At 46.2% G+C, this 12,442-nt stretch overlaps 1 protein-coding gene across 1 annotated transcript; it reads right to left on the reverse strand.

The window, feature by feature from the left end:
- Positions 1–6,322: 6,322 nt before the first annotated feature.
- Ervv-2 (endogenous retrovirus group V member 2, envelope) lies at positions 6,323–12,213 on the reverse strand. The gene is given in 2 exon segments (NM_001408907.1): positions 6,323–9,175; positions 11,830–12,213. A coding segment is annotated over 1 exon segment (603 nt). The 5' UTR covers positions 8,883–9,175; positions 11,830–12,213; the 3' UTR covers positions 6,323–8,279.
- Positions 12,214–12,442: the final 229 nt, after the last annotated feature.

Below are 12,442 nucleotides of genomic sequence, written 5' to 3' on the forward strand. Positions count from 1 at the left end.
CTGGAACTATATATAAATAGATCTGTGCAGGTAGCATAATCGTACTCCCGCTGTTCCCCCAGCCACAGACACTGACCAAGGCAGGCTCTGCACTCTGGTCTCTGATAGACCTTTTTCAGTTACAGGGAGATGACACCATTCTTGACGAACAGTGTTTTGTTGCCACAGGAGATCTGCCAGGATTCCAGACCGCTGTCTCAGAGTGGGCATTCGTGGGAAAAGAGACTGTGAACCTGCAGATCAAATGGGAAACAGCCTCCAAACTTACTAACCTGGGATCACTTCAATTGCTGTCTGATGCCTGATACAAGATGCCTCTCTTAGCACACCAGGTGGCCAGGGACCCTGCTGTGTACTGCCTTCTGACTGGCTGAGTCCTCGTGGTTGCTTAGGAACAGTTAGACTCCAGAGCGCAGCTGTGCTTTAACAATGTCAATTTCCCTTTCGAGTCTGTCACGAATTCCATCTTGTAAAGGGAAGACGTTGCTTTGAGCCAAACCTTGAGCAAATTAGGTGGTTTGTGTGATCATAGATTCAAGCAGGTAGCTTTTTTTAGTTTGCACCTTGGAGAGGCGTTAACAGTACGTTATATAACACTGGTTTGTGTCGAGCATTAACACAGTTTGGATGATTTTACATTTTTGACTGTTACTGAGCAGTGGTTTGAATGAGAACGGTCCCCCATAGACTCCTATGTTTGAATGCTCAGTCCCCAGTTGGTGGAACTGTAGGAAGGATTTGGAGGTGTAACCTTGCTGGAGGAGGTGTGGCCTTGCTGGAGATGTGGCCTTGCTGGAGGAGGTGAGGCCTTGCTGGAGGAGGTATGGCCTTGCTGGAGGAGGTGTGGCCTTGCTGGAGGAGGTGAGGCCTTGCTGGAGGAGGTGTGGCCTTACTAGAGGAGGTGTGGCTTTGTTGGAGGAGGTGTGTCACTGGGGGTGAGCTCTGAGGTTCCAGAAGACTGGGTGCATTCTCAGTGTGTGCTCTCCTTCCTGTTTGTGGATGGAGGTGTGAGCTCTCAGCCTTTCCTGACACCATACCTTTGCTCCACCATCATGGACTCTAGCCCTCTGGAACTATGAGCCCTACTAAATACTTTCTTCTGTAAGTTGCCTTAATCGTGTGTGTGTGTGTGTGTGTGTGTGTGTGTGTGTGTGTGTGTGTGTGTTTAATCACAAATAGAAAAGTAACTGATATACTGACTATGAAGACTTCTCTTACCAAAAGCTTTTGTTTTGAAGCTGTTGCCCTTTGTATGTCTCATGTGTTGGAATTTTTGTTTGTTTCCATAAGCATTTATTAAAAATGTAAAAGTGTTTTTAAAAAATCACTTGTTAAGGTGATTCTTCACTGTAGTCACCAGTGAAGAAAACTTTAAAATATGTATCCAGGGAAACGAACAATAAGTAGGAACAAAAGCAAGCCTAAAACCCAACAAATCTGTGGTCAGACAAATCCCAGACAAATGAACGCTCATTTACAAGTGTTCTTCAAAGAGTGGTGGCCATTGGGCTCAGTGACGCTTGGAAGGCTGAAACAGGGAGACTTCAGTTTAAGGCCTGCCTGGTCTTCAAAGGGGCTCCAACCCTGCCCTGGCAATTTAGTGAGACCCTCTCAAAACTCAAAAGAAGGCTCAGAATACAGCTGGGGAAGAGCATTTGCCTAACACATGCAACTTCTAAGGTTTAATTGCCAATCCCACCACAAACCAAAACAACAAAGAAATATAAGTAGCACGCACATTTGGTGCATTAAACAATAAGAAACTAAACTAGGGATACACATAAAAATTTGGTCTAGACATCCTGTGCTCCAACTTAGCTGGATAGTGTAGCTCTCACCCCTCCAAAGAAGCTTCTTTTCATGGCAGATACAGACCACACACACACACAATCAAAACCCAAGAGAACAACTGGCCATGGGGTGTCCATCCCCAGTTGGTACATCTACAACACAACTCCTGTACCCAAGGCTCAGGGAACATCTCAGAAGAGCAGCCAGAAAGCTGGCAAGAAACAGAGGACCAGGAAGTCTGCTGTGGGACTGTGCCTTCTAGCTATGACCAGGAAGTTAAACCCATGAAATCTCAACATGGCTGCCCAAACAAGACCCGAACAGTTCCAACGATTGACATCTTACCATAAACGGGGAGAAATCCCATGAGGCCCCCATCTAGATAAAAAGCAGAGCAATTATAACTACTGAGAGAGGGAGAATTAGCCTTTCCCAGGGATGGATGGGTTGATTGGTTTCTAACACCAAGTAGGCAGGCCCAGAAACATACATATGTACGGGCAACACTAAATGTACTTATATGTATCTGTGACAGCAATGGTTAAAGGAGAAGAGGATGGGGCAAGCGTGGGAGGGGTAGGAAAGCAGAGAGGAAGGAAATGATGTAATTATATTTTAATTGAATGATTTAAGTTCTTCAAGAAAAGAGTTTAGACTAATCTCAAGAACTTTATCTGTGAATGAAGAAAGCCAATAACTAAAGTATGTGTGCTACATGATCCCGCTTACAGAGCGCGTATGAAATATCATAATGATAGAGAAACAGAACAGGTTGGAGGCTGCTAAGAGTTAGGTAGACATGGGAAGTAGGGAAGGGCTAAGTATAGGGAGTGCGCTCCCTGAGTCATCTTGGGGTGGTGTTAGAGCTAAGTGTCCTGAACCTGAACACAGGGCATATAGGTGTTTCTCTAGAGCTGTAAGTATCAGTGCACTTAAATGAGCCCATGTGTAACTGGTGACATTCATACCATTAAAGGCTCTGTATCCGGTCAGAGTTCCCAGACCGGCCCACACCCACCCTCTTATGCACTTGAGAGAAATGCAGACTGCCTGCCCAACTCAGCCTCACTGAAGAGAATCTGCACGGGTGAGAGCAACTTGCTGATCAGGAACGATATTACTGTCTAGAGGTTTTGGAATCCTAGATCTTAGAGGCCCAGCACACTACTTCGGGCAGATCTCCAAATATGCCCCCAAAGAGGAGCAGTCTGCATCCTGGCATCACCCAGAAAACTTAATAGAGATGCAAATTCTCATTCCTGGACACTTAGTCAGAGACCCAACCCTGAGTGAAACAATCTTGGGCTCCTTGAGTGCTCCAGGGGATCCTGACACACGCTCGAAGCTACTGTTCCTGTGGGTAATCTACCAGCGCTGGTATCCCGAGACTTCATCTTCTACTTTATACCACCCTTCGAGAAGAGACTCCACCCAAGCATAGTTCTGGCTTCTCCTCCAGTCCCTCTCCTCCAAGCTGGCTGTGAATCACATGTGCATATTTTGCCACAAACCATCTTTTAACAGAGGAGAGCATGAGAGCCTCCGAAGCCCGCCATCTTAGGTCACTGAGTCACACAGAGTTTCTGTGAAAGACATAATTTCCCATAAAGACCAAACTCTAAAGGAATGTGTGTTCCCATTAGGCCTGGCCTAATGAACACTCTAAATGAAAGGAAAAGCGATTATTTCTAGAGCTACCTAAAGCCTTCATCCTCTGCCCAGAAGTGATGCTGTGGGAAGTGAGATTCATTTAACTCAGTAGTGCCCAAAGCACTTCACAAAGCAGGTTCCAGATGTGAACTCCACTAAGTACAAATAATAATGCTAATAACATCTCCTTCATCTTCTCTTTATCTCTGGGCCTGGGAGGATCAAGCCTGTTAGACACAGCTTCAAAGGCATCTCCCAGCCCAGATCTGGGAACGAGTGTGTTCCAACAAGTCTCCAGCCTCAGTTCCTGCATTCCCAGCAGGCAGAGGTTCCAACTCATCTGAAGTGGTATTTGAGCCTCTCTCTCCATGATTGTCTCTAATAAGCTTCATGGCACTAAGGCCAACAGCACCATCAACGAAGAAATCCACTTTCAAGAGCCACACACTCTACTGTTTCATCTTCCCTCATCCCTAGAAGTGTTTAGAATGCTTTCCTGAATTAAATCTTCGACTTGTCAAGACAGCTTTAAAAATACCCAGAGACCGTGGATGGGATGGCAACACAAGACTGGCAGATAGCAAGACAGTGGTAAAACAGAGCCTACAGTTACTCTGGGGAACCTGTGAGGCTTCGCTGTCAGTGGCAGAGAAGGCGGATCACCCTGATGCTCTAGAGCTGCTGATCAGGGGCTGCATAACTGGAAAATATGGCTAGCAGGAACATAGACTCCATGTTAGGGAGCGTAAGCTCGGCCACGGGTAGAAGTCTGGGCAGTGCCAATCAGTCTTGTGGATTTGATCTAGATGTGAGGTACAGGTCTCAAGACAGGACTTCTGGCCCCAGAAGAGCAGGGAGAGCCAGACAGGCCTGCTCTGAGTTGGCGGAAGAAGTGAGATGCAAGCCTCAGGATGAACCGCACCCTGGGGGGGGGGGGGGGGAGATAAACAGGGCCAGGGTTGTCTTTACCCAAAGTCCTACCAAGTAAGGGTATCCTACTCAAGAACCTTTACCTTAGAGAATCATTTGGCTCCTTTCAGTGCAGACTAAATGAAAACTTCTAGGACGTGGAGGCCTAAGAAATGTTGGTTTAAGGACGCCAGGCTTTCCGGGATTGTTCTAAAGCTTGGAACAGGTAATAGGGAACTGTTTGGAGGGACTGGTCACCAGAAGGGAGGTAGGGCATGGAGTAGCAGCAGTGCATCTTCTTCAATCCCATTTTTCTACATCTGCACATTCCAAATGGCTGCACTCTCCAATCATCTAGCACAGTGGTTCTCAGCCTTCCAAATACTGTGACTTTGCAATAAAGATCTTCATGTTGTCCTGGCCCCCAACCCTAAAATTACTTCGCTGCTACTTCATAACTGTAATTCTGCTACTGTTGTAAATCATAATGTAAACATCTGACAGGCAGGACATCTGATATGTGACCTCATTGAAAGAGCCATTCAACTCCCAAAGGGGTCTCAACCCACTGATCTAGAGAGTTTTACAATTCCCAGTGCCTGGCCTCCCTGAACACAATTATAGCAGCATCTCTAGGGATGAGCCCACACATGGCTGATTTTCAAAGCTCCCTGATGACTCTGGTGTCTAGCCTTGAGTAGAACCATGGCTGCTTTAATTCTTCACACATGAAATGCAAACCAGTGGCAGCATGGCTCCTGCCAGTTGATTGAAATGCAGAAACATTGACCTGGCCTGCCCCCACCCTACAGAAGAGATTCCAGATTTGCACAAGATCTCTTTGGTAGGATAAGTCTGAGAAATACAGGGGTGGGTTGGTTGGTTGGGTGGTTGGTTTGATGGTTGGTTGGTTGGTTTGATGGTTGGTTGGTTGGTTGGTTGGTTGGTTGGTTGGTTGGTTGGTTGGTGGGTTGGTTGGTTGGTTGGTTGGTTTGATGGTTGGTTGGTTGGTTGGTTGGTTGGTTGGTTGGTTGGTTGGTTGGTTGGTTGGTGGGTTGGTTGGTTGGTTTTATGGTTGGTTGGTTAGTTGGTTTTTTGTTTGTTTGTTTCTTCAGACAGGGTCTCATGTAACTCTGGCTGTCCTAACACACTTCCTATCTTCACAATCATGGGTTGTGGTTCATCCTGAGGCTTATATGTCTTACTTCCTCTACCAACTCAGAGCAGGCCCATCTGTCTACTTCATAACTGTAATTTTGCCACTGTTGTGAATCATAATGTAAATATCTTCCTGCTCTTCTGGGGCCAGAAGTCCTGTCCTCAGCCCTGTACCTAGAAGCAGGACCAAATTTGCACTGTACTAAGGACACTGTAGTTAAAGGTGACCTTGAATTTCTGATTCTCTTCTCTCGGTTTCCCAGTTGCTGATATTACAGGCTTGTGAGACCATGACCTGCTAAGAAGCACAGTTCTAAGGATACTGAGAACATTGAGCTATATACCCTTTTTCTTGCCTGAGAGCTTTAAAAACTATTGGTATCTGAGGTCTGGTCTAAAGCAATGCTTCAGGCCCAGAACCAGCATGAATGGAGACCCAGAGCCAGCATGAATGAAGGGAGACCCAGAACTGTTGATGGGCCCCTCAGGGCAGGAGACGGTAATGAGGCTAAGGCGCACACTGACTCGGCTCACTGACGCAGTGGAGGAATATTGGGCAATAGATCCTGATTACCAAGATATCAACTCCTCCACCTGAGAGAAGCAGATTATGGTAGCCAGCAGATGCCTGTAGATGTTGATAATAATTGAGACATATTTTCAGAGTCACCCTCCAAACCCCTTGATACTTATCTGGGACCACAGGAGCTGAGCCGTTTTTAACAAGCTCCCAGGAGATCTGTTGCTACTGTGGTGGTGGTTGCTGCTGATATGGGTCTGGGGTTGTTCAAAGATTCACCAGTTCAAAAGTGAATGAATTGTAACAAAGGGGCTTTATTAGATATTGGCCAGGACCACACCAGAGACTCGGGAATCTCAAAGTGTGTCTCCAGCTATTGTTAGTCTGGGGTTTATAAAGACAAAACCCACAAGGATACAGTTTGAGAGAGGAGTTAGCACACACCCTGCCTATGTGCAGGCAGAGCTTACTGTTCATAACAATGCCTTGCAGACACATCTTGATTATCTTGAGCAAGCAAGCATTTTTCATACAGAAGCAGAACCAGTGGTTAACTTCGTGACCATTATCTTGTCAGAACAGCATAGGTAGTTCAACATTTTTACTAGACCAGGCAGTTTTGAAAATAGCCTACATATTCCAAGAACTCCTCCATTTGGGGCAAGTTAACTGACAGGGTACACTTTACAAAAATGTATAAGCTAGAACAATTGCACACAGTGGTAATCAGCATCACATTCTCCCCTTGAGTTGTGTTCTGAGTCAAACCTTGACTTGGTGGTGGGTGCCTATTCATCTTGGGACCAGATAACCATTAGTTTAGTAGCCTCGAAGTGTGAATTTATGTATTCAGTTAAGCATTACTGGTGCAGGATCCAACGGCAATCGGCAAGAGCAGGAGAGCTAAGTGTAGCTGACAGCAGAGTTACCTGGAGGTACTGAGCCAGGAGGCACAGTAATCAGGAGGAGCCTCAGAATGAGAAGGGGAACCATTCGTCTCCCTCTTTCTATGAGGTTTTTCCAGAGCACAGCCACATTATCTCTAATGATTCCTGAGTGGTTTGCATATAAGCAACAATTCTCCCCTAAAGCCCTCCTTGCTCTGCATAAAACTACCTCCAGCTAATAAATCCATCTGTTCTTCTAGCTTGACAATAGATTTTTCTAATATGGGCAGATCTTGGGTTGTTTGACATTCTATGGTTTTGAAGTTAGCATCAGCCACTGTTGTTTCCGTGACACCATTAGTAGTTTCTGCTCTACTTAAGCGTAAGAGGATTAAGCAAGGTATGAGGCAGTGAATTTCACATTTTGCTTTTTTTCCTGGACCAGGGGACTGGCAGGGTTTGTGAATATAAGTACTCTCTCCCTGCTGGACCATCATCATAAATATATTTTCAGGGGAACAGGAATACCAAGATACAGAATTTGGGGGCTTCTGCATGTGCCAGATAGGTAAGCATGGATGCAGTTCCTCCGTACTGGTGAGCCAAACTGTGGCGGTAAATATTAAATAAAGGAACTCCATCTCACGCTAGTGCCAGCACCACATGGCGTCAGCAGTCTTATTCAGCCAGCCAGACTCGGCAGACTCTCTGGCCCAGAGCTCTCAAGATGTCTCCATGGCTACCCTACGTTGGCACCCACTACTCTGGCCTCAGCAGCAGTTGCCCTGCCAAGTGGGGAAGGAAGGAAGGAAGGAAGGAAGGAAGGAAGGAAGGAAGGAAGGAAGGAAGGAAGGAAGGAAAAGAGAAAGGGACAAAAGAAGGAAGGGAGGAAGGAAGCAGCACTTGAAAAAGTGTTACCAGGAACTGGGAAATATTTATGAAGAACCTTCATTTGTTCTTAAAGGAGGATTTAGATATACCATAGCTCTTTGAGTAGAAACAGATTCCCCTCACCTTGGATTTGGCCCACGTGAAGAAATTTGATGCTTGGGTGGAAAGACACACCCATGGACAATTGGCCAAGGGAGTGGCAGAATGGGCTTCTGATGTACAGTGAGTCCTACATAATGTGAGAGTTTTGTAGGGTTCGGGGCCAACAATCAGGCATAATATTTGGGTTAGTAACATTCATGAGCAAGTATACTGATAGTAACATGTCATTAGGAATTCAAAGGAGGTCGGAGAAGTAGGGTAAGTGGGAAGAGAGAGAGAGAGAGAAAGGTGGTGGTAGTACAAAGTGGTGTCAGCCTGTGACATCAGAAACAGGACCAGGTGTGGGTATAGTAGCTGGTTTGGTTTTAGCATCACATAGAGGAATTTGGAGGAATAAATCTGTCTAAACTTCTAAAGATGCGTATCCTAGTCTTCCTGTCATAGCCTGTATCCTTCTCATTATGTCTGTAGATATGACCCTCAACCCCTGTTCTCCATCTGTCATCCCAAGGGTCAGGGATCGAGTAGGTGACCTTCGTATGCCAATCAACTGAGTTGAGTCTGGATGGATTTTCTCCTCCCCACCTGGGCCAAGTACTATGATATTTGCAGCCCCAGTGTGGGCATCCTCCATAATTTGGGTCCTTACAGTCTGAGCGAGTTTGCTCATATACGAAACAAACATATATAGGAGACATCATAGCATTGTAGAAGTCCTGTATACATTTCCCTTGGCAGGTGTCCCTTATATCAAAGGTGAGGCTTATAGTACTAGCACATCCTGTCACTGGACAGAAGGTAGAAGCTATGGTCTTGTTGTGATTATCTAAGGCAACCACCTGGAACTTCCATGCCTTAAGGACTGGTTTGGCCAATTTAGGACCCTGTGGAGCTAGGGGTTTCCAATTAAGATTCCAGGAAAGGGCTGAAGGAAATAGAGCCAGACAAAACAACATCATTAGGTTAAAACCCATGGTACTCTTATCTTTAGTGGATCTTTGCAGGTCTTGGTGACAGTCCACTTTTCTTTAACTGGGTCTTGTTCCCAGTGGGACACTTGACCTGAGAGTGATGTATCCAGGTGCAGACTACCTCCGTCTACTTTGACAGCACAGGGATGGTCAGGATGATGACGTGGTCTCTTCTAACAGGGTCCTGGTGTCTCAGCGTGGTGTCTCTTGATCCTGGAAAGTGTGTGTCAAAGCAGTGGACCTCTAAGAGCAGCCTTAAATGAAGAGGTTACAGCGTCCTGAGTCAGCTGCTGAGCCTGCACAGATTGAAGAAGATGGCGGTTAAATTTTCAAGTGGAGTTAACCCTTTCACATGAGGAGTACTTCGAGCCCTTGGAAGGGCAAAGAGGAGGAGCCTCACACATGCTTTGCCAGTTTCCAAGGTTAATTTAGTCAAGGTCTTTTTGTTTGTCTGATTGGTTGGTTGGTTGGGTTTTCTGAGACAGGCTTTCTCTGTGTAACAGCTCTGGGTGTCCTGGAACTCACTTTGTAGACCAGGCTGGCTCCAGCTTACATAGATCTGCCTGCCTCTGCCTCCGAGTGCTTGGATTAAAGGTGTGTCCTACCATGCCCGGCTTAGTCAAGGTCTTTTTACAGTTGTGATTTGTCCTCTCTACCTGTCCTGAACTTTATAGATGGTAAGTGCAATATAACTTGTAATTGATCCCCAGAACAGCAGAACTGTTCTCAGTAACCTTAGATAGAAAGACTGGTCCATTGTCTGATCTCAGGAACAATAGCAATCCAAACCTAGGTATTTCATCCTTTACAAACTCTATTTCTGCTTTTAGTTTGTGGAGCAGAGAATGTCCCAACAGAAGGTATGGGCACTCAGTTATGACCAAAAAAGAGTGGGTCACAGTCCCCTTTCCCAGGCCCACAGTTCTTTTGGTGGTCCAACAACAAATTTGTGAACCAGTAGTTCCTTGTATTACAAATCTGTTTCGTACGTATTGGCTCACTTGCCTGCTTTAAAACCAAGTAACTAGCTTTGATCTCCACCAGGAAATTGATGGGAAACATTGCCTACTTCAGAGTTATCCTGAGCTGGAGGTAGTGGGAAGGGCAGTGACTGAACCCAACCCATCAGGCTGTATCCAGCTGGAGCACTAATGCAGAACTTAAGCTTCTGTTTGAGACATTTGTTTCTCCCATGGCCGGTTTCTTTGCAGTATGTGCATTGGCCTTTCTTTAGGGGATTACCTCTCTCAGCATCCATTTCCTACAGCCTTGGTCCTTCTTTCATAAATCTTAGATACTAAAGTCCTTCTCCCTGGCAAGATGCCGCCACAATCTTAGCTAGTTTCTTAGTCTGCCTGACCCTATTGTTGTATACCAAGGAGGCCATCTTGACTAGCTCTGTAGTACCCATGCTTCAAAGCCTTCTATTTTCTAAACCTTTCTCCTAATATCTGATGCTGATGTAGGAACAAAAGCTATATTGATAGTGCCCAAGTTTTCTGGGACCTCCTAGTCCATGGGATGTGTGACTTGGGTGACCTTCTAGAAGATGCACCAGAAAGCAGATGGTGACGCATCTAAGCCCTGAGTTATCTGACCTACTTTAGACAAACCGTGGCGCACTTAGCTGCTACCCGAAGACTCCCCTACAGAGTCTGGTGAAAGAGGTTAAGAGACAGACTCCCTACCTTCGTGGGAATTAGAATCCCAGTCTGGTTGCAGGGAAGGAAAAATGTCTCCGGTTGTCACCAGATCTATAGCTAATCTCCCATCATTTCCCAAAATGATGGTCTTCTCTGTGGTGAAGAGAGTTTGAAGTAGCTGCTGACAGTCTGCCCATGTAGGTGGTGTATATAAAACACCATTTCTAGCAGAGAGATGAAGCCTTGGGTTTTTTCAGAGAGAGAGATTTTGGAGTTTCTAGTTATACAGACCACATATCGTAACTGATTGATGGCCTTTCCTGTCTTTCTTATTCCTCATGGCCTCCGTGTGTGTGGGGGTGGGGGTTCCTCTCCCTAAGGGAAGATAGCTGGAAGCAGAGATCTGGGGAAAGCATGTCAGAGAGTAGCACCAGGGGCACAGTAGGATATGCCCTGAGAAGGGAGCCATGGAGACTCTTATCACCTCAGGGAGAGCGGGCAGGGATGAAGTCTCTGAGAGAAAGGAGAAGGATTGGGGGTCAGAATCAGAGATACTAATGACTAGGAGACTGGGGTCAGGAAGAGGTCCCACCCCGGGCGTGAGAGGACTCAGGAATGCCTCGAACATCACATTCCTCTCCCTGGCTGGTGCCCCAGCCACACAGGGTGGCAGTACAGGGTGAGGATGATTGGACTGGAAGCTGAAATTTATCCCACCCCTTGGCCTTTTTCTTTCTTCTGAAACAAAACTGGTTGCATTAGGGGCGTGGTTTGGCTGGTACTCTCCCATCCAGGATGGAAATTTCTCAGGAAATCCCCAGGCCAGAATGTAGCGGAGTTGGTCTGGTTGACCTGGTTTTCTAAAGACCTCCTGTTGCACTCTGTAAGCAAGAGAAAGTTTAAAGGAGCCTTCCATGCTGGCCAGCCCCTCCTAAAACAAAGCCCAACTGAGGGAGCAAAAGGTAGTTAGTTTTCCTGAATAGTTCTGTTCTCTCAGAGGCTTTTCTCTGGAAGACTTTAAAATGCAACTTGGTCAGACTTCAAGGAGGGTTCTAGGTGGAAGATTTTTTTTTTGCCCCATCTTTTCAATTTCTTCAAGGACAAGAAATGACACAAAAAGTAATGCACACACACACAAAGCAAACAGTGTTCTCCCACTTGGCCGCTAACCTCTGCTTCTACTCAGCCTTCCCTTCCCTCCATACGGAAGCACTAGTGCCCAGTGGTCCCTCTGACTCAGGGATTCACTCTGAGTCAGCTTTTCTTCAAGTCTCATAGACAAATGCATACTACCAACATAACTTTACCTCTGAGAGGGCTTCCGATGCCACCTTCCCACAATCCAGGCGTGGAGAACCTGTCAGTGGCGGCCTCTAAACTTTAGGCTTATCCAAATTTCTCAGTAGATCAGAGTGTCCCAGGGTCTCAGGGCTCCTCAGTGGGATCTAGGCGTTGAGGACTGGTGGCTCCTTAAGCTTAAGCAAAGTCTTGGCTCTGGGTATACCAGGAGCCCTGGTCAAGGCTGGTCAGGAAAACGTGAATCAGGCTGAACGCCTGGATCTCCGTGGAGTCTCAAGATGTCCTGGACCAGGGGTCATTCAAGATTCACGAAGTCTGACAATGAGTGAATTTTAGCAAAGAAGAGGTTTTATGAGATACTAGCCAGATGCACACAGAGACTCGGGATTCTCAAAGTGTGTCCTTAGTCTGGGGTTTATAAAGGCAAAAACCACAGATTACACTTTGGGGGTTGAGTTAGCATACAGCCTGCCTACGTGCAGGCAAAGCTAAACAGATGCCTTGCAGACGTCTCGGTTAGCTTGAGCAATCAAGCACTTGGTACAGAAGCAGAATCAGCAGTTAGCCTTGTGACCTATTATCTCATAAGAACAACAGATGTAGTTAAACAGTTTTAAGAAT

The sequence above is a fragment of the Rattus norvegicus genome, chromosome 3 (assembly GCF_021556685.1).
Source record: "Rattus norvegicus strain SHRSP/BbbUtx chromosome 3, alternate assembly SHRSP_T2T, whole genome shotgun sequence".
Classification (NCBI taxonomy): Eukaryota; Metazoa; Chordata; class Mammalia; order Rodentia; family Muridae; genus Rattus; species Rattus norvegicus.